Source organism: Dryas octopetala, chromosome 5 (assembly GCF_963921425.1).
Source record: "Dryas octopetala chromosome 5, drDryOcto1.1, whole genome shotgun sequence".
NCBI classification, from domain to species: domain Eukaryota; kingdom Viridiplantae; phylum Streptophyta; class Magnoliopsida; order Rosales; family Rosaceae; genus Dryas; species Dryas octopetala.
This window is the reverse complement of record NC_141370.1, coordinates 15,865,756-15,886,220: the sequence shown is the minus strand read 5'-3', so window position 1 is coordinate 15,886,220 and position 20,465 is coordinate 15,865,756. Positions and strand designations below refer to the sequence as shown.

The following is a 20,465-nucleotide window of genomic DNA, read 5'->3' as shown; positions in this document are numbered from 1 at the left end:
TGAAGTTATAGATTTCAACCCTCTCACATGTAATGATTTGAACCAAATATATGTACAATATATATTTAGTAACGTGATAGCACGTATGAGCTTGACAATGAGTGACAATACTCAAGACATTATATAATCTTTTGCAAGACTTCACATTTTTTATGTGCAATTATACTCTTAACACTTTTCCCAAGCAATCACTACAATTAAATATTTGATCTTCTTTCATTTTCTTAATAAAAATTTAAATAAACAAAAGAAAAATCAACACCATAAAATGGAATGGGTGTGTGATGAGAAAAATGTTAGGTGCAAATAAAATTATTAAAGAAAGACAATTACTGTAAATAGACCATTTTTACGATTGGTTTTTTTGGCATAAACCCATGCTTAAATATAGTTTACGCTACAACTCTGTTTTACATGACTTATAAATATACTAATTATGACTCCATCCTAAATAGAATCTTGTGCAAACCAAAGACCATGGACATGGTTTCTAAAGCATCCAAAGTTAAGGGTCATGCTTTATATTATTACTGTTAATTATTTAATTTTCTGATTGATCAAAATCAGGTCAATACACAAAACCTATAACACAAAAAGACATCCTATAGTTCCAATTAATATTGGACCCATGCATATATATAAAATAATTAATTAAAGAAAAAAAAAGAGCTCTAACATATACCTGTCCATCACTCAGAGACAAGTATATATAGCAAATAATATTCAGTCAATTCATTTCTAGATGGTTGGAATGATTAATATTTTGCAATTAATTAGAAGGATGAATCAGTCGTTTTGCATGAATACTTTACTAATAAACAGCATTTGTTTTCATTTGTTTTTTTGCTAACCTTATCACTAGTACTGTTTTGTTGCATCATGATTCATGAATTAATATTTGTTTAATCTTAATATTTTGTTGTAGGGCGTCACTGATACTTTCTTATACGTGGACGGTTGTTGTATTGCACAATATGCAAGTGGAGTTGTGATACAATGACTAGAGAGGTTGCAAAGCTTGCAAAGTACGAAGGGGGATTTTATTGTGAAATGAAAAATGAAAACTGTGTTGTGCAAAAGTAATTTTTTTTTTTTTTTCAGTATGTGTTAGGAATCCTAACTTTTTTTCTCAATTTTATTTGTTTTCAACTTACATAACATTCGTACATTAGATACTAACAAATAAAATATAAAACTTAAAAAAATAATAATAATAATATGTCCAGTAAAATAATAACACATAAGATAATTAAGAAACAAATATTAGAAGAAAAAAAAAAAGTTAGGACTCTTAGCATTCTTTTTCTTTAATTCAAAAAAATAGGAGGGCGAGAAAGTTGAACTTATCTCACTGATGTGAATGTACGATAAGAATATGTTCTTTGGCATTTTGAAAACTAACCATTTTTTCATAAAATTAGATCATTATACCTTCATCCGACCCAACCTAACCCATCTCGATCATATCTTATGCATACAAAAATGGTATAAATTGTCTTTCTTCATGTAAAAATAGTTATCTTGATGAGTGGTATAGTCTATTATTAGATATATTAACAAGGGTAATCTCCTTAAATTACTCTGAGGAGATAAAACTTCATACTTTCATGCATCTAAAATGATTAAATTTAGGACAAATATGGTACGGGAGACAAAAAGCGTAGGCCCGAAAACACCTTGGACGATTTTAGGCCAAGTCTCCCTAACACATGTCAATTCTGAGCTTAAGAAGCATGAGGATTCCATGCCCTTAGGGCAGAAAATGTGTGCATGCAACAAGCCTCATCATCGATCATTTCACATATATACGTAAATCTACTTATCTACATGTGTTATTTTGGCCTATGTGCCGTCTTAGGATAAGACCTAGTCATTGTTGATGACTAGCCAAGAGACTGACTCTTTGAAAGCATGGACTTGCTATTTATTTGAACACAAAAGCCGGCAATACATGATCAGCTTATATACACTCCCACTCGCCACCCCCCTCACCCTTCCAAATGAAATCAAATTAAGTAGTTTGAAATCATGAGTTAATTACTTGTAATTTAAGCCATTAATTTCTTAATTTGGTGAAAATGGCAAACACTACAACGCCATCTCAAAGTAAACATCTATGGGCAGGCTTTGTTATAGGCATTTTAACAGTCTTGGTGGTTGCATTGTTATACTACTTTTTCAAGAAGCTCCTACTAGCTCTCAGGCAAAGGCAAATGCAATTACCACTGAAGCATGCACAGAAAGGTGAGCAAAACTTCAATTTGCAGCATCAAACATTGTCATTGTCAAATAAATTGTAGCTTTATAGGCTACACCATGTTACCCAATAACCCAATTTATTGCACACTCCTAGAAAACCAAGAAAGAAGATTTGCACATTTTAGCTTATGTGGGTACCATTTGCTTGTAGTTTTTGTAATTGTGATGTGTGTGTTGTGATCATATAGGGGATTTGAAAGAAGAGAAAATAATGCTGAGGCAGTTCCAGTTGGAGGAACTAGTGAAGGCAACCAAGAATTTCAGCCGAGGGTGCTTGTTGGGTTGTGGTGCTTTTGCAAATGTCTACAAAGGGACCTTTGATGATATGGGAATACTAGCCATTAAGAGAGCCCACGCTGGTTCGTTTCAGAGTGTGGAAGAGTTCAGAAATGGTAAGCCTTAGCCTCTTTATATGCATGTATATATATTAGTAGGTGCGACTGTTCGAAAAAGCCTGTACAAGTTTCACATGGATACATGTTATTAGAGCAGACAATAAATTCATCCATGTGTTAGGCTTAGAATATAAAATCTCACATCGGGAATTCTTAGCTTTGTTTAACAATACATAAACTCATGAGCCTCTCCATTGATTGTCGATTGTTTTTGGGTTGGACGCTCTAACTTTAACAACACACTAGAAGAAAGATTCTACGTGGTATATTGATCTGAATTTTGTGTAGTGTTTCCTTGAACAGAGGTGAGGCTACTTTCCAAAGTGAAACACAGAAACCTCATAGGTCTGGTTGGATTTTGTGAACAACCTGGTATGTAGATGTCACCCAAGATATTTACTATACATTTGTAAATGAAACATACTGATATGGCTTAATTGTGCCCTTGGATAGGAGCAAAAGGGGAAAAAGTGTTGGTCTATGAATATGTACCAAATGGTTCTCTGCTTGATTACATTATGGGTATGTTTCCATTGCTTAATTACCTGGAAAAAGCTACTTGTTATTAATCTTCATATATCTGTGTTTGTTGAAATCATGTTCTTCAATTACCATGTAGGAAGAAAATGGAGGAGCTTAACCTGGAGGCAAAGAGTGAACATAGCCATTGGAGCAGCAAAAGGTTCGTCCCCCCACAGATTCATTACCATATTAAACGATTAAAGATACAAGCAAGTTTCTGTCAGTTAATTAGTTGGTTGTACAATTTTGCAGGCATTGCTCATTTGCATGAAGGGGTCAACCCTAGCATAATCCACCGTGATGTAAAGCCAAGTAACATCTTGATAGGAGATGGGTTTGAAGCCAAGGTTTCAGATTTTGGATTGGTGAGGTCAGGGCCTACTGGGGATCAATCACATGTCAGTAGCCAAATCAAAGGAACTCCAGGATATCTTGACCCTGCCTATTGTTCAAGTTTCCATTTAACCCCATTCAGTGATGTCTATAGCTTTGGTGTCATACTTCTGCAGCTTGTTTCTTGCAGGCCTGCAGTTGATTTAACTGGAAATCAACCTAAACATCATATCATTGATTGGGTAAACACTTCACACATTACTCATTGTCAGAATATAAAATGAATATATAGTTATTCTTATCCTAATAGTTCAAGCTTTCGGGAATAGAAGTAAACCAACAAACTTTATCACTCATTGCAGGCGAGGCCTAGCTTAGAGGGAGGTCATGTTGAGGAAATTTTAGATGCTAATCTTTTATCAGAGCCATGCAACAGAGAGATGATGCTAAAGATGGGACAACTTGGCCTGAGATGTGTTGTAAAAGTACCCAAAAACCGTCCTACAATGTCCCAAGTGTGGCAAGAACTTGCAGAGGCCCTCTATTCGGCAGACAACTTCATTAACAAGCAACCTTCGAGGGAGTCTCGAAGATCAACCAGCACCTCTCGTCGACCACCAGAACTAGCGCCTAAAAGATCAATGGACTATGATCAATCTCTAGACTCTGTGAGCATAGATGGCATTGGATTTCAGAGGTTCCATGTAGAGATAGATAGCCTTTCCTTTCAGAGTGCAAGTTTAGAGAATAATAGTTTCAGTATTGACATTGATAAGACCAATTTGGATCATATACGTGAGGAAGCTAGTACAGAACAAGAGTTAAGCATGTAAGAAATGTAAGATGATGCCCACTTTCTTTTCTTTGTGTGCTCCTTTGTGTGTGTGAGAGAGAAGGTTTCAGTGTATCTGTGCTTCAGATTGTGGGTACATTGTGAATTTACTGTATTGTGATATATTCTTATTCCTTAGGAAGCATTATATTCTATATATATCTAAAACCAATGAGAAAAATATATATTGCCTTTACATAGCAAGAGCCTGCAATATATAATCATTGTAAGCAGGTTTCACACAACCAATTATATAATTCAATTCTTAAAAAGAGCCTAACATTCTCAAAATCATTGAATAATTGTTTTCACCTGTTATCAGCTTTAGCTTCAGCATGAATGCTGCAAGGTCATTTTATGATGGGTCGCTACTTTTGTCATCTAACCCCATTGCATTTTCACTGAATGTTATAAGGTCAGCGTACATTTTCATAGCAGTCTTTGAAAACTCGGTCAAGGATTCAAATACTGAAGAGAACCCTGTCTGAAATCCATTCACAGCGATACGCTGAGTCTCCTGCATGCTAGTTTGATGTTTCACCTTCTCTGCGTCTAGCCTCTTCCTAAACATATCCAACTGGTCCTTCATCTCAGTCAAGTACTCGATCCGACTCCGAACATGCAGTTCTGTTTCTTGCTCAGAAAACTTCAACCCAAGAATCCTTCTCTCCGTCCTTTCAAATGCCAAAACCTTCCTATCAAGTTCTCTGGCAAGTCCATCAACCTTCCTCTTCTGTTGGTGCTCCTGCCCTTGTTGAACCAACAGGGCTCGGACATCCTTCCCAAAGCTTTTGATGGCACAAGTCACTGCCTTATCTGGCAGCTTATCGAGGCAAGCTAACCAATTATGACAGATTGCAAGTAATGGTGGCCCGTTGACTCTACACAATGGTGGTGAAGACCTGCCCTTCGAGTAGAATTCAGTTTCAGGGGCAACAAACTTACATAGCCAACCATCCAGAGCTTCAATATATGCCTTCTGTGAGGAAATATAAGAAGCAAAGCAAGCACGCCAATTTTGAAGTTCTGCTTCAAGCTTAAAAGTAGCAAGCTGGTGTGAGTCATTGCAGAACATTCCATAGGATGAACAATTGAGGGATTTCACTTCAGACATGATTCTATTTTGCGCTTCATGAGATTCTGACATTATCTTCCAATTTCTCATTAGGCTGCAGAAATTGGGAAATGGAGATTATAACAAAACTCCACAAAAAAACAAATCCAAGCACTTCCCAACAAAATTCTGGTGTCTACTATCTTACCCATGTAGCAGCTCAACAAGCTGTGGCTGCAGTTCTTCATCTCTCAGTTTTTGAATCCTTTTGGAGATTGATTCTGCACTTCTTATGGCAACCAAAATTCTGGTATGCAAGTCCTTCACTTCAACTCCAATTTTGTCCCCACTGTTGAGCTCATCTCCTCTAGTTTCTTGGTTTGTCAATTGGGAGCATTTTCGCTCATATATTCTCCTGGTTTCCTCTCCAGCCTGAATACATAAATTTAAAAGAAGTTGGTATTCAAATGGAGGAGAAGTTTGGACATCTTACCTTATGCAATAGTTGAACAATAAATTAATGTAATATCTACTTAATACATAGTATACCATTTCTACTGATTAGCAACATATAACAAGAGAATGGATAAGGGTTCTGTTCTAATTATAGGCAACCAATGTAAATACTCCATTCCAAGAAACATGAACAATCGTACAAAAGATTAGAATAGCAGTAGGAGAAATTCATAAAAACTAAACAGCATAAAATTGTTGGATTCATATTCTACCTTCACCTCCTCATAGAGTTTTTTCTCCCAAGCATATAACCTTCCTAGTGTTAAGGAATGGCTTCCTGATCCCATTGCTCCATAGTCATCAAATAGATCATTATTGAAGTGAGTCCATGTTGAAGAACTTTTGGAGCTAGATGAAAGGAGACTTTTACAGGAGGAAGACCAAGATGATGTGGATGAGGTGGACCGGCTTCGTGTGATTGACCGGATGAGCTTGTTAGAGTTTTCTGCACCCAAAATCATAGATGAATTGATAGTAGAGCTACAAAATGATGGTAATCAGTAGATCTGCAATTTGCTGCACACAACAACAATAACTGATTCAAGCATTTTAATGGAATACCAAATAACGTATTCAAAGTTTGGTCCCTTGTTTGGCACAAGTAGGATGACTCTCTCATATAGGCTTGATATGCGACTAGAAAAATTGCAACTGTTTTCCTTATGCAATCAGTAATATATTTAACAAGGTCTTATAATCAAGCAACATACAAACATGAATTGCACTAAGAAAATATAAATAACAGACAGGGCTTTTGAGGGAAGACAAAAGAAGATAAAAGAGAAAGACCCCACCTTTAATTTCCTCCAAGGCAGATTGCATTTGAACCATGTTGGTCTCTAGCATCCTCGAAACATCCAAACCAGAATCATAGGCCCTAAGGAAATAGTCCTCAACATCTTTCAGTGCTTCCAACAATTCCCTCCCATTTTTGGGTGTATCAATCACTCTCAGACCCTCTTGCTCCCCTTGGTTCACATTACCATCATCTCCTTCTTTCACAGCCTCAATTCCACAATCCTCTCCATGACCCACATCACAATTGCTCAAATCTCCAACCTTTTCCTCACTTATTACTCTTTCTCCATCATCTTCAAGTTCAGGAATCCCTTCTTTCTCTCTCACCACCCTCAAATCCTCATCAGAGTTCTGACTGAAACTGAACCCATTTACCACCTCAGTTCTCACACCATCAAAGAAAGGATTAAAGAAATTCCACCCAAAATCTCTCTGTGGTGATGGCATTAATGGAGTCATCTCACTGTAAAAATGCTCACAAACCACCTCTTCCTCATCAGTCTGAGTATCACTATCACTATCACCATCATCATCTTCTTCATCTTCTTCTCTGTCATCTGGGCTTTCTTGTACTTGTTTTTCTCTGTCTACCTCTGAAGAGCCCATAGAAACTGCAGAATCAGAGAATGGGCAAGCAATGGTTTTGTGGGTGGTGGGTTCAGATGGTCTCTGTTGAAGGAACATTGGGTTGGAGATGATGGTCTCAGTGCCCTCAGAGGAAGCAGAAGAAGGAAAGGTGATGAGAAATGGAGAAGAAGGAGAGGAATGTCTTGCTACAAACAACCTTATAGCAGCTGCTACTGCATAGAGCGAGTGGTTATACTTACATTGTGCATCTGCAAGCGCATACCTACGCTCTACAGCCAATTTCAGCTGGCGCTTTCTCTCCTTACAAACCCATACGACGTCGTCTTCCTCATCTTTCCTAGACACAACACAACCCATATCTCTCTGTTTCCCCTGAATTTAGAGTTGTACTTCCAAAGGCAAAGGGTTTTGGTTCAGTGTAAAACACAAGTTGGGTTATGCTAAAAGCCTAAAACAGTGTAAAACTGAAAGCTGAGAAAGTGGTTTTGGAAAAGCTGCAGAGAATTACATCATATGATCTTTCATATCAATATGAGAATATATCATGCATTATTATGTAACTGATACACAAGTGACCAGTGTACAGGTATTTCCTCAGGCTCTGAAAAATGGAGGTGGGTTTGGTGAGTCATTCAGCATATGTTTTGGTGGGAAAGTAAGAGAGAAAAAAGATGGGTACTTAGTCAGAAGATGAGGCAAAAACTGATAGTTGCAACCAAAATGTAAACCCAAAGACAAAACTGTGATTCTTTCAAGATTATGCAGAAAAGGAAGTTACATAAAGCCTGAAACAATAGTATCCCACTTTATTTTCCTGCCTTTTTTAGATAATGGCATATCTAGCACATAGTCTAGGACAGATGTTTCTTAATTCTTGCTTCGTTGTGGTGTTTTATGTGGGAATGAAAAAACTCAAGAAGTGTAGCCCACTTTACTCCCCTGCCATATTTAGCCCTTAAGCACATGAGTTGACCAAATTTATTTACTAAATTTTATTCACCGATGTTATATGAATACAAATAAATTTGATCATGCTAGTAATGTTATTCAAAGTAGCCCAATTCAAAGAACCAGGCTGCAGACCATCTTGCTGCCTTAGGCCATTCTTTGGAGCTTGGTCTGCTTGTGTTTGAAACTCCTCCTCTGAGTTGTGTTTCCGTTTTATCTTATGATTGTATTGGCTTGGCTAGGCCTCGTCTAGTGAATTGTTAGTTTTGTTCTTGGGCCTTTGGCCTTCTTGATTACCAAAAAAAAAAGTAGCCCAATTTAAGTTTTTGATCTTATAATTTGGGATATGTTTTACTAAGGTCTTTATAAATTAAATTATTGCAATTTCGTCTTTATAAATTTTTAAGGGGAATGTTATTCACTTTCTCCAATCTAAATTTATGATCGGAATCGTTCATTTTTTAAATCTGAAGATTATATTTGTAAAAAATCAACCAAATCGAAAATTGTTTGGTTATGCAAATGTGAACAAATAAACAGATGATTTTGGTAACAATTTGATTCACTGTTTATTTATTTGATAACGATTACATAAGCAAACGATTTCCGATTTAGTTGATTTTTTGTATATATGATCTTCTAATAATTATTTAAAAGTGAATGATTTTGATCATGAAAATTTGTGGAATAAAAATAATAAAAAAAAGATCGATAAAAAAAGTGGATAGCATTCTTCAATTCTTAATACTTTTATTTGGATGATCCTTTTTTAATACCATCAATTTATTATGAAAATAATGCACATAAATGAATGGGGTATCTTACGCTTGAGAGGATGGTTGTTCCTTAGCAAGTGGCTTGGCAATTGCTACACTGAAGGCATGAAAGCATGCATGAATTGTGACAATGACAATTGTCATTCAGAGACTGAAACTTGATGTTCATTTCATTACTGGAATGATAATACAATAATGGTGGAATAAAGGTTTTATGGGGTGGCTCATCTGTCAGTTAATTAAGACTTTAATTAGGGGAGCGAGTAAGCTCTCTGCACTGCACCTTCTTACATTCCATAATATTCCTTCTCCAACTTCCCTTTTTAAATAAAATGTATCTTGGTTGATTATGGGGTCGATTAGTTTTTTTAATTCTTTGTTTAAAAAATAAAGTGAATTGTTAGAAAACAATTGTTTTTGTTGAGATGCCCATAAAATATTAAAATTACTGACAGAGTTGGTCTACCAAAGTCATACTCTAGTCATTAAAAAAATACTGACTACATGAACCACACCTGGACCTTGGCAGATACGGAAATAAATAACCCCATCAGTTTTTTACCGAAATAAATGAAAGATATAGACAATTTGAATACAAAGCACAGAAAATAATAATATTAATAGCAAACTCAACTCAATGACCTCGTAGTAGCTCTTAATCCTCTTATGACACAGCTCATGGTTGCCATTTACCAATTAATCAATACTCACATTTTGTATTAATCTCATAAAAATTCTGAAACAGTAATAATGTCATTTTAATTTTATTCGTTGGTGAATCGGTGATTCGGGACATGTAGCTATCATTCTTGAGAAAAATGAATTAATATTAGAAATTAGAATTGACCTTGGGGAGTGGAAACAGCCTTTTGGTTTCAACTTTCAAAGTTTCAACTATAATAGCACAGAGATTAGCAGCTTAGCAGATTGAAGCAGAGAATTGTGCCCTAGAAAAGGGGGTTGGGGGGTGGGGGGGTGGGAGGGGGCTGAGTCTTCATGGGGCATGACATTGACAACCTAATACTATGGAGAATTGTGCCCTAGAAAAGTGTCAAAGTAGCTGAGAAAAAGGACAATTAATTTAGAGTGGCGCACTGTGCAGTCTCCCTCTCGTTGGACTGTATTAATCCACCTTTTCCCTAATAGAAAACTTTTTATGTAATAGTATATAGTGTATAAATTTCAAGCACATTAGTTGGGAATGTATGTACGTTTACACATAGTGATGTGATCATTGGCGAATGCTCGATAGTGTATAATTTTTTTGTATTTATTGCACAAATTTAGTTTTTGGGTGTTCATGTTAGTGTATAATTTTTCAAAAAGATCATTCTACACTCTAAGAAGATATAGGATAAACTCGTCGGTCATTACCCTAAAAAAAGAACAAATAAAACAGCATCGAACGCTATAGGAAACAATAGCATATTTTGAAAAACTTTCACCAAACTTTTGACAGCGTTACTGAGTGCTAGATATCAAGAGCAAATGTTCACACCTGAACGGATTCTGAACGATTTTATACATATTTATTGTCTTTACATTTCCATCAAGTGACTTATTCTTTTCATATAATTATTTTTATCTCTTTTATATAATGTGATAAGTCACACAATGAAAAAAAGAGAAAAACAAAAAAAACAAAGATAATAACCTAAAGTATATAGACTCGTTATAGTAAAGATTTTTTTTCTTTATTTTTTTAAAATATAGATGACTGTAGCTACCTTATGGTCCTGCCCAGAAATTGCGTGCACGTAGCATCCCAAACAGTTTCCGTATATTCTCTTGTCCCCAGCAAAATTGTTTTGTTTGTTGTTGTTCCAGATTTGATAATTGGATTTTTGACCAAAAAAAAAAAGATTTGATAATTGGATTCTTGGGTTTGACCATATCCAAAACAAAAGAAAAGCCAAAAGGTAAAAAGATTCTTATACAGAAAGATATTCATCCAGAACCAGGAAAAAAAAAAAAAAACAATTTAAAAAGTTGACTAAGATTCATTTCCTGCAACATGGATCCTTGGTCCATGATCCACTATGTTGAAACGAAGGGCCTTTTACATAATTAGCACTCCAACAAATTAGCTCCATATTAGCTTCACCTAGAATGCAAGAAGCTAAGGCCTTCCACAGTGGTGAGCTTGAGAGTGAGAGTGAGAGTGCCCTGAAACTCTAATTTTGCTACAATGGGCCGGAATAATGAGAGTGAGGGTGAGTGAGGGTTAGAGTTGAGGGTGAGGAGAGGATCTGGTTGAGAGTGAGAGTGTGTGAGTTTTTTATCACAGTGGGTCCCACCGAAATCGAAAAGACGAAAAAGGGCAGAGAGAAGAATTAAAACCCTTCAGCACAGTCCGGAATTTTCGTTATTGGCAGGGGTATTTTTGTACTTGCGGAGGGAGAGAAAACAGTGGCCGACATGCACTGTTCACCCAATAAAGCACCGGAATGGAAAAGACGAAAAAGGGCTTTTGACAAATTCAAAAAGCTGAGGCACGGTCCGGAATTTTAATTATTGGCAGGGGCATATTAGTACTTCGGAGGGAGGGATTCAAGTGGCCGACACGCCACTGTTCATCGCAGGTGCTGCCTCCCATCGCCCACACGCGCGCTTGCTTCACACCGTTGGCCCAGATCACTTGCCCGTTGCAGATCAACGGTCCTCTTTTTAAGCCCGGTTTCAATTAAAAAAAAAAAAGAAGGCTGCAACACGTGGCAGCGTCTGGAGGCTCAGATGAGTGTATCCGTTGGAGATCAACGGCTAGAATTAATTGACCGTTATAATGCAATTAAAAATACCAAAAAAATACCAAAAAAATTCGAAAAAATATTTAAAAATTCTGAAAAATTTATAACGGCTATTTCATCATTTTTCCTATAAATTGAGCATTCACACTTCATTTTTTCACACATCTATCTATCCAATTCATTCATTTTATCAATCTATTCAAATCACCTCACTTTTCCTAGAAAATTCTTTTTTTCCAATCATGGAAAATGCAAGGAAAAAGAATTGGTCCATTGAAGAAGAGGTAGCGCTTGTTGAAGCTTGGATGGAAAATTCGGAAGATTGTGAAATCGGATCCAATCAAAGAAACATGGAATTTTGGAATAAAGTGTACGATCAATTTATTCGGAAATGTCCTCTCGCCGTGAGGAATGGGCGACAAATTGGGGCGGTCATGGCTCACTTCAAGAAAATAGGGCAAGCCACCTCGAAATATCATAAATGTATCTTGGCGGCCGAACGATCACGCACTAGCGGGCAAAATCAAATTGATACGGTGAGTTTTGCTAATTAAACTCAAAAATTTTTGTTAATTAAATTCACATATTTATGTTTGATTAATATGTGTGTACTCTATTTTAAATTGTGTATACTTTATTTTTGCTAGTTAAACTCAAATATTTTTATTAATTAAATTCACATATTTATGTTTGATTAATATGTGTGTACTTTATTTTAAATTGTGTATACTTTATTTGTGCTAGTTAAACTCAAATATTTTTGTTAATTAAATTCACATATTTATATTTGATCAATATGTGTGTACTATATTTGAGATTGTGTATACTTTATTTGTGCTAGTTAAACTCAAATATTTTTGTTAATTAAATTCACATATTTATGTTTGATCAATATGTGTGTACTATATTTGAGATTGTGTATACTTTATTTTTGCTAGTTAAACTCAAATATTTGTGATAATTAAATTCAAATATTTGAGTACCATTTATAATTCATTAATTTGTTTTCATATTACTAAGTGACCTTTGCCAACGCACGATACCAAGCAATAAACCCAAAAAACCGTCCTTTTGCTTGGCACCATTGTTTTGCTAAGATGCAACACTTTGTGAAGTGGCAACATGCACAAACCGACACCCCCACTGATGCCGATACCGAAGCTGAAGCGGTTCAATTGAGCGCGGATGAGGATGCCCCGGCCTTTCAACCACTTAGCGGTAGTCGCCCGAGGCCACCTGGTAGAAACAACTCCAAGAGGGCCAAACAAGTTGATACTAATGATGATGACCTTGCCGATAGTAGCCTGTTATGACTGATGATAAGATTTTGATTCGTTTAACTTTCCAAGATGATAAGATTCTGATTCGTTTAACTTTCCAAGATGATAAGATAGCCTGTTATGACTGATGATAAGATTTTGATTCGTTTAACTTTCCAAGATGATAAGATTCTGATTCGTTTAATTTTCCAAGATGATAAGATTTTGATTCGTTTACATTATCACACCTAGTCTATAAATTTCACCATGTCGTGCCTTCACCAATTCACCCTGCTTAGTAATTGCAGAAAATTCGTTTACACTTTGCTTCAGGATGTCTACCCCCCACAATTATGATTCAGATGAAGAGATGTTTCAGGCACAACTAGACATGTACGATGACCAGCTCGCAAATATCATGGCGTGTGCCATGGCTGCTTACCGACGACATACACAACGAAGTGAAAGAAGGCCAATACATGGAGGCACATCCCAACCACGACGATATATCCCTCGAGACCGACAACTAGGCCATGGTCTTATTATGAGCAACTATTTCGACCCTGGAGCAAGATATACTGAAGAGATGTTCCGACGACGCTATCGGATGAAGAAATCACTATTCTTAAAGATGATGCAAGATGTGTGCAACAAAGATGTCTACTTCCAACAAAGACAAGACGCTACTGGAAGATGGGGCTGTACGCCAGAGCAAAAGCTGACTTCGGTCATGAGAATGCTCTCCGCTGGGTACTCGGCTGATGCCCCAGACGAGGGCTTCCAAATTGCCCAAACCACAGTGCTTGAGTCATTCAAAAAGTTCATAAGAGTTATTCCAGAGGTGTACGGAGCGGAATACCTCCGCACACCAACAGTGGCTGATCTCCAACGGCTATTGCGTAAGGCTAAAAAAAGAGGATTTCTAGGTATGCTAGGGAGTCTGGATTGCATGCATTGGGAATGGAAAAATTGCCCAGTAGGACAACAAGGGGCATATCAAGGCCATTATCACACCCCAACTATGATATTAGAGGCCGTTGCCGGGTACGACACGTGGATTTGGCATGCCAATTTTGGTTTTCCAGGGAGCAACAATGACATCAACGTATTGGATGGCTCACACCTTTTTGATGATGAGGAGCAGATGCGAAACCATCAGATCAAGTATAAGGTTAATGGCAATGACTACACAATGGGGTATTATCTAGTGGATCGGATCTATCCCAAATGGGCCACGCTTATACAAACAATAACGAATCCGGTAGAAGAGGCAAGTCAGCTATTTGCAAGATATCAAGAGTCCTACCGGAAAGATGTCGAGAGGGCGTTCGGGATTCTGAGGGCTAGATGGGAGATTCTAAAAAAGCCCGCCAGAGGATGGAATGTCAATGATCTGGGCTATATTATGAAGACATGCATAATTTTGCACAACATGATCATTGAGGACGAGCGTCCAGAGAACGAGGACGATGAATCGGACGATGACATTGACCACGTTCAGGAAAGAATCTCCCGGGCTGTGGCACGGTATGACACTGAACCATATGATGGAGGCCAAAGTTATCAGCCAATTCTTTTAGAGCAACGGCTTTCTCGGGTTAGGTTGATACGGTCAACAACACTCCACCGGCAACTGAAGAATGATTTGGTCCAGCACCTTTGGACGCGAGAAGGAAGTCGTGGCCAAGCACGAGGCCGACGCCGGCGATGAACGCCGAAATGTTGAAGATGTCTCCAATACCATTGTGTGTTTGTTTGTGTTTGTGTTTGTGTTTGTGGCTGTCGTTTTGTGTTTGTTTGTGTTTGTTTGTGATTGTTTTTTGTTTTATTTGTTTATGTTTATTTATGTTTGTCTTAAATTTTCTTGTTTTATGTTGGTGAAATGAAATAAAGGTATTGGTGGAGACAAAATATAGAATTTATATTTTAGGTAATAAAATTATAATTTCAAATATAGTCAATATTGACCTTATATTAAAGATCTCTTTAAAATAAAACTAATGGTATAATTTTTATAAATATTTAAACTATAAATTATAACTTAACTATAACTTAATCTAACTTAGGCTTAATTTAATTATATACAATTACATTACTCTCAGCTCTTACTCTCAGCACCACTGTAGCTTCAGCACATATCACTCTCACTCTCAGGACAAAAAATCACTTTTCAGGCCAAAAAATCACTTTTCAGGCTATGTCTTACTCTCACTCTCACTCTCACCACTGTGGATGGCCTAAATGAGAAGTGATTCTCATCTTTTACTGGCTTAAAAGAAAAAGTTTTCCTGGTCATTTGTTCGAAATGTCCATCTTTTACTAGCTTAAAAAAAAGGTTTTCAGTTTCATTTTTCGCTTTCATTTCAGAGCCAACCATCCATGGGGGGAGTTCAGAACCATCAATATCTTACTTCTCTTGGTTGTAGAATATGGTATCTGGGCCCAACAAAACCCATTCAGGCAAACTATATGTTGCAGCACATTACCCTTGTTTACCTTTTTAACTAGCAAAGCACATTGCCCATTTGGGTGCCTCACCGCTTCCCTGAAAGTAAAATTTTCACAGTATTTGCAAGTCTTGCATCAGAGTTCTCTGGCAAAGTCAACGAATCAAAGCTTTCAACCATCCTTACAATTTCCCAGCACTGTACATATCACTGCAAGCTAGTGCCAATAAAGTACACCAGGCAATCAACAGGCAGAGATTTGGATTTCCAGAGCTGTCCTTTCACATATAATTTACAAAATCCAAAACAACTCGGAAATGAAGTTGAAAAACAAGAGAGAGAATTTGTAGAGAAGATTGTCCTGAAGAAGGAATCTTGATTAGCATCATCACCTTTTGAAGCTCTATATCTTTGATTCTTTCCTTTTATACCTCTGCTCAAGATCTCAGAAACTAAAATAACATACATGTCCAAGTTAATTGTTACATTGTACAGTAAAAAAAATGGACTGCACCTTCTCTTTGCTCTCTTGGTTGTACAGGCTGATGGATCACCGGAGTTCTCAGGACTCAACATTAGGTACACAATATTACAATGTGCTGGCTTCATCAGGTAGCATTCAGTTCCACAGGTGTAGAACAGGGGGCAAGAGTTTTTGCAGGTAGATGGACACCGGCTCCTCTGACGGACAAAGTAGGGCCTCTAGTTGAGCTGGCTCTGCTCACAAGGTTTGAGTCAAGAAATACAACTATGACTGTTATGTCATCGTGGAAATGCCGGCGGACACCACGGTCTATTTTCTTCAAATCCGAGTATCTCATTTCTCTTTTCTTTGCTGCTTCCTGCAAGGCAGTTTTCACAAGCCTCCGCGCACTTCCCTGAAAATCAAGAAGTGGGTAAAGTCATGTTCCTTATCTTTATTACTTACAATGTGGTGTTTGATGTACAAGTCTGCACTATTCTTTGGTCAGTAAGTCATAAACTTAAACCTATCAATACAAGCATTTATATCCTCCTCGTATTCCTCTTGCCCATTTACTATTTGTTTATTATCATTAACAGCATGCAACAACAATGTAGAGGCGCACACTGATCTATCATAGCCAGATAAAGCCCAAATATAGCCCACCATATTTTAGTTAAAAAAACACATTTAACAAAACAGAAACTGCAAGCAGAGCTGAGATAAGTATCGTACGCTGCGTGGGTGATTCTGAACTATATCAACCGCTTCCTGATTGCTAAGGTGCTCCCACAGCCCATCCGAAGCAAATATAAGGAATTGATCATGTGGTTGAAGTTCATGCACAGAAATTGATGGTTCAGCGCTTAAAATTGGCCTTTTAAAAGGTTCACGCAGACGAAACTTGGCATACAAAGGCTCCCTGTTAAATTCAGCCTTTTTAAGATATACGTCACCGATAGATCTAGAAATCTGCAAAAGAAAAATATACTTATGCTCAAAGCTACTCAATAAAATATTCCACTATGAATCATAACTTTAATTTCATCAAACACCTAAAATAAAGAATTTTTTTATGAATCATAACTTATGATGCATTAAACACCTAAAATAAATAATTCTTTATAGAGAAACTTGTTCTAAATAATCAGAGATCCCCACAATATTTCCCATTACAGACAGTTATAAAAAGTTGCAGATTGTGTTTTTTATGAAGGTGGGCCAAGGCATAATCAATCAGCTGAACATTGTGCTACCACTCCGTAACACCCACCATGTGCTCAATAAGTTCTACCATAAAATTGTGATAATAATAAGCCTGCATGCCAATCCCTATTATAAGAAAAATTTACCACTTCGCTTCAACCATTCCAAAGAAAAATTACCAGGAAAAAAAAAAAAGTCAACAAACTTGGGCATGCATGTGCAGCACTACACCAATTAAACTAAGAAAAACTTGCTTTGAAGAAAAAGGGGGAAAACTCCTCATCATTACATACCCAAAGAAAGTCTAGAGCAACATAGGTCCACTTTATATTTTTGTTTCCAGCCGATCATTAGTAGGTGAAGATCTCAATACCCCACCCCATGATTACCCAAAATTCACTCTAGATTTTAAAAACTACAGCAGAAAAACATTGGCCTAACTAACACTAAAGCTATAATTGCTTCTTTAAAAAAAAAAAAACAAAGCAAAAAAGGTAAAAGAGGAAGGGGGAGGAGGAAAATTACAAAAATGATACCGACTCCAAATTTGACCGAGTTGGTGTGCACTATGCAAGGCAGTCACATGAAGCATCAATTATTATTATTACACTCAGCAATGGACTTACCTGTATCAAGCCCTTTACGCGCCATACATTATGCTTTAAAACTACAATATGTGAGTCATCTGGGTGCATAGAATGCATCTCCTGTCTGACAGATTCTATGGCCACATTGTGCTCTGATGACAGCTGGAGGGCAAGAACCTCCCCTGTTGCCTTCACAACTCTCCCCAGAACAGCACGGGAGTCACCAAGGTTGGCAATGTAAAGGGTGCCACCGCAGATCACACCAACAAGGCAACAAGACCCAACAGCTGCAATTTGGGGCTTAATAGGCCATTGTTTGGTAACAAGAGATAGAAATCCCTCTTCTGTCGCTTGATATGCTTTCCGTATTACATCCACTGACATGGACTGTTGCTCTGACGTGAACCCTGAAAAAACCCCATGATTAACAGAATCATCAGCAATAACTTCATTCCACTCTCAAGACCTAATAACTATAACATAGGTAATAAACATATCCCCTGAATTGTAATAAGAAGCTTCATTTATGTTTGGGATAATGAATCCTAACAAGGAGTTTAAGTGAAGCCAATTCATTTCTTCAGCAAACACTCTTATGCTAAAAAGCCTATCTGGGATGATGCAACTTACTTTTTAGATGCTGGAATAGGTGATCATTGATGTAACGGGAGGTCTCAGGACCGCCATGACCATCGTATACTCCAACAAAGGTGCCATAGGGGCCAGACTCCAGCAAGCTCAAGGGACCAGACTCAACCTGGCTCTGATCCTCGAGCAAATTGTTGGCCTGTACAACAGCCATTGAAAATTCACCATTTACGTGTTGCCCAGTGTCTTTGTACCAAAGTAACCCTTCCTGTCTGCCAGCTGCTTCCGAACCTGCGTGTACATGTCTGACCGAAGATGGGCGCCAGCAGGCCCTCAGAAAGTTCATCAACCTTGATAACATCCCTCATTTCACCTGGGCCAGCCTCCAATGCCTCCACATCCAAAATGGATGCAATACCTCTTCCAACCAAAAGTCCCACCAGCCTCCTCTCCTGAAGAGCAAAAAATCTACTATGAAAGGGGAAACAACCGCATATTATAGAACAATTAAAACCAGTTAATAAAAATTGATCATATACTTGACCAAAGAAATCATCTTACTATGTAAATTTTTAGTTAACAGTCACATTCAATATGATATAAGCAGGTCCCAAATCTCAAACCCATCTGCATTTCTGCTTAGAACCTCAAAAAGACTGTGACCCACATGTTAATACTACCTTCAAATGAAGAAAGCAACAAAGGGTTGTGGGAAATAGTGACAGTTATATCTACCTTTATACTCCTTACTTCAACCACACAATTATTCAGCTACACACCCAAAATTCAGTAACTTTACAAGAACCACTAACATATTACTAACTTAAACCGAGCAAAAAACCAATCACCAAATAACAAATCAAGGAAAATAAACTCTTAGACTCACTGTGTAATTAGGCTAGTTGATAGAGTTGCTGCGGTCAGCTACTGAATCGTGGGAGATGAAAACGATGGAGATCTAAAAGAAACAGAGCAATACATGTGGGTATAAGCGCGTTAGATCTGTAGATCCATCAAACCAAAACTGTGGGCAATAGGGTTTTTGGATATGGGTCACTTTTGTTTACTTGTGCATCAAAATTGCTCAACTTTTTTGTTTGCTGATTTTGGGTTTTTTCTTGTGGGTGACGCAGAAGAAGAGGTAGAGGACGAAGAAGATAGAGATGATTTTAACAAGGAGGAGCTCTCTCAATCAGTGTGATTGAACCAACTGAAACTCTCTCTCTCTCTTTCTCTTTTTCTCTTTCTGTGTGGGCATTTCCCAGCAGACAAAACCCCTATAAAAGAAAACGAACAAAGCGATGGCTGAAAGCCAGCAATGCATATAACCAAAGAAAGAGAAAGTAGATAGAAAGAGGGAGAATATAAGGCATTGTCAATTGAGAAATATAATTGTACATTTCGACCAAAAAATATATATATATAATTGTACATTCATATATTTTGTATATTATATTTTTATGTTGTGCTTATATTAAAATGATGTTATTTTAAGTCCGTGGTGGTGAGGATGGATATGGTAATAAATAGAATTATGTTAGGTCCATTTTCCATTTCCTCTAATATAATAAAACAAAATAATAAATTACAAATAAGTTAATAAATAATTTGCAAATTACAAAAAGGTCAATACATAATTTGCTATCCCATTTTAGTCAATCATATAATTTGAAAAATTACATTTTTGTCAATAACCTTGTGGGCCCCAGCTCATTACTAATTTTCTTTTTTTAGTTTGTTTTACCCTTTTGTTCCTAGTTCATTTTTTTAATTTTGATAATTACGTTTTGGTCAATAGGTGTGGACCTATGCGGGCCCCAACCCATTGTTTTAATTTTGATAATTACGTTTTGATCAATAGGTGTGCCCATGTGCGGGCCCCAGCCCATTTTGCAGTTTGGCCCAGCAGGCGCCAGCCCAGTACTAGATTTTCTCTCTTCTTTTTTTTAAGCGTTTTTTTAGTTGTATGTGAATCGTGATCTATCTCTTTTTCAATTTTACGATTGTACCTGATTGCTCTTTCTTCTTAGTGTTTGCTTGATCATTCTCTTTTTCGAGTTTTTATCTAAACATGTTTGATTTTTTTTTTTTTTAGGTTTTTTGTTGGTTTTTCAATTTTTACGGATTTTTGTTCAAATTTAGCTGAT

General features: G+C 37.1%; 4 protein-coding genes across 5 annotated transcripts; 2 read left to right on the top strand and 2 right to left on the bottom strand.

The window, feature by feature from the left end:
- The first annotated feature begins 2,078 nt into the window (after positions 1-2,078).
- On the top strand, positions 2,079-4,342 carry LOC147284867 (putative serine/threonine-protein kinase PBL22). The gene is made up of 7 exons (XM_086245737.1): positions 2,079-2,244; positions 2,448-2,651; positions 2,958-3,026; positions 3,108-3,176; positions 3,274-3,336; positions 3,429-3,751; positions 3,872-4,342. The coding sequence occupies exons 1-7, from the start codon at positions 2,079-2,081 to the stop codon at positions 4,340-4,342; spliced, it is 1,365 nt and encodes a 454-aa protein (XP_086101863.1).
- Positions 4,343-4,696: 354 nt separating this feature from the next.
- LOC147284866 (protein ALTERED PHOSPHATE STARVATION RESPONSE 1-like) lies at positions 4,697-7,654 on the bottom strand. Of its 2 annotated transcripts, XM_086245324.1 has the most exons (5): positions 7,312-7,654; positions 6,706-7,245; positions 6,124-6,356; positions 5,604-5,827; positions 4,697-5,510 (listed from the first exon to the last, which is right to left on the bottom strand). In XM_086245324.1, the coding sequence occupies exons 1-5, from the start codon at positions 7,652-7,654 to the stop codon at positions 4,697-4,699; spliced, it is 2,154 nt and encodes a 717-aa protein (XP_086101450.1). The 2 variants fall into 2 exon arrangements, with proteins under 2 accessions (XP_086101450.1, XP_086101449.1); XM_086245323.1 differs by having other exon boundaries at positions 6,706-7,654.
- Positions 7,655-12,865: 5,211 nt separating this feature from the next.
- LOC147284865 (uncharacterized) lies at positions 12,866-14,738 on the top strand. Its single transcript, XM_086245736.1, has 2 exons — positions 12,866-13,074; positions 13,361-14,738. The coding sequence occupies exons 1-2, from the start codon at positions 12,866-12,868 to the stop codon at positions 14,736-14,738; spliced, it is 1,587 nt and encodes a 528-aa protein (XP_086101862.1).
- An 891-nt stretch (positions 14,739-15,629) lies between these two features.
- LOC147284864 (putative protein phosphatase 2C 60) lies at positions 15,630-19,607 on the bottom strand. The gene is made up of 5 exons (XM_086243327.1): positions 19,205-19,607; positions 18,361-18,770; positions 17,770-18,137; positions 16,673-16,909; positions 15,630-16,352 (listed from the first exon to the last, which is right to left on the bottom strand). The coding sequence occupies exons 2-5, from the start codon at positions 18,677-18,679 to the stop codon at positions 16,083-16,085; spliced, it is 1,194 nt and encodes a 397-aa protein (XP_086099453.1). The 5' UTR covers positions 18,680-18,770; positions 19,205-19,607; the 3' UTR covers positions 15,630-16,082.
- Between the last annotated feature and the right edge of the window lie 858 nt (positions 19,608-20,465).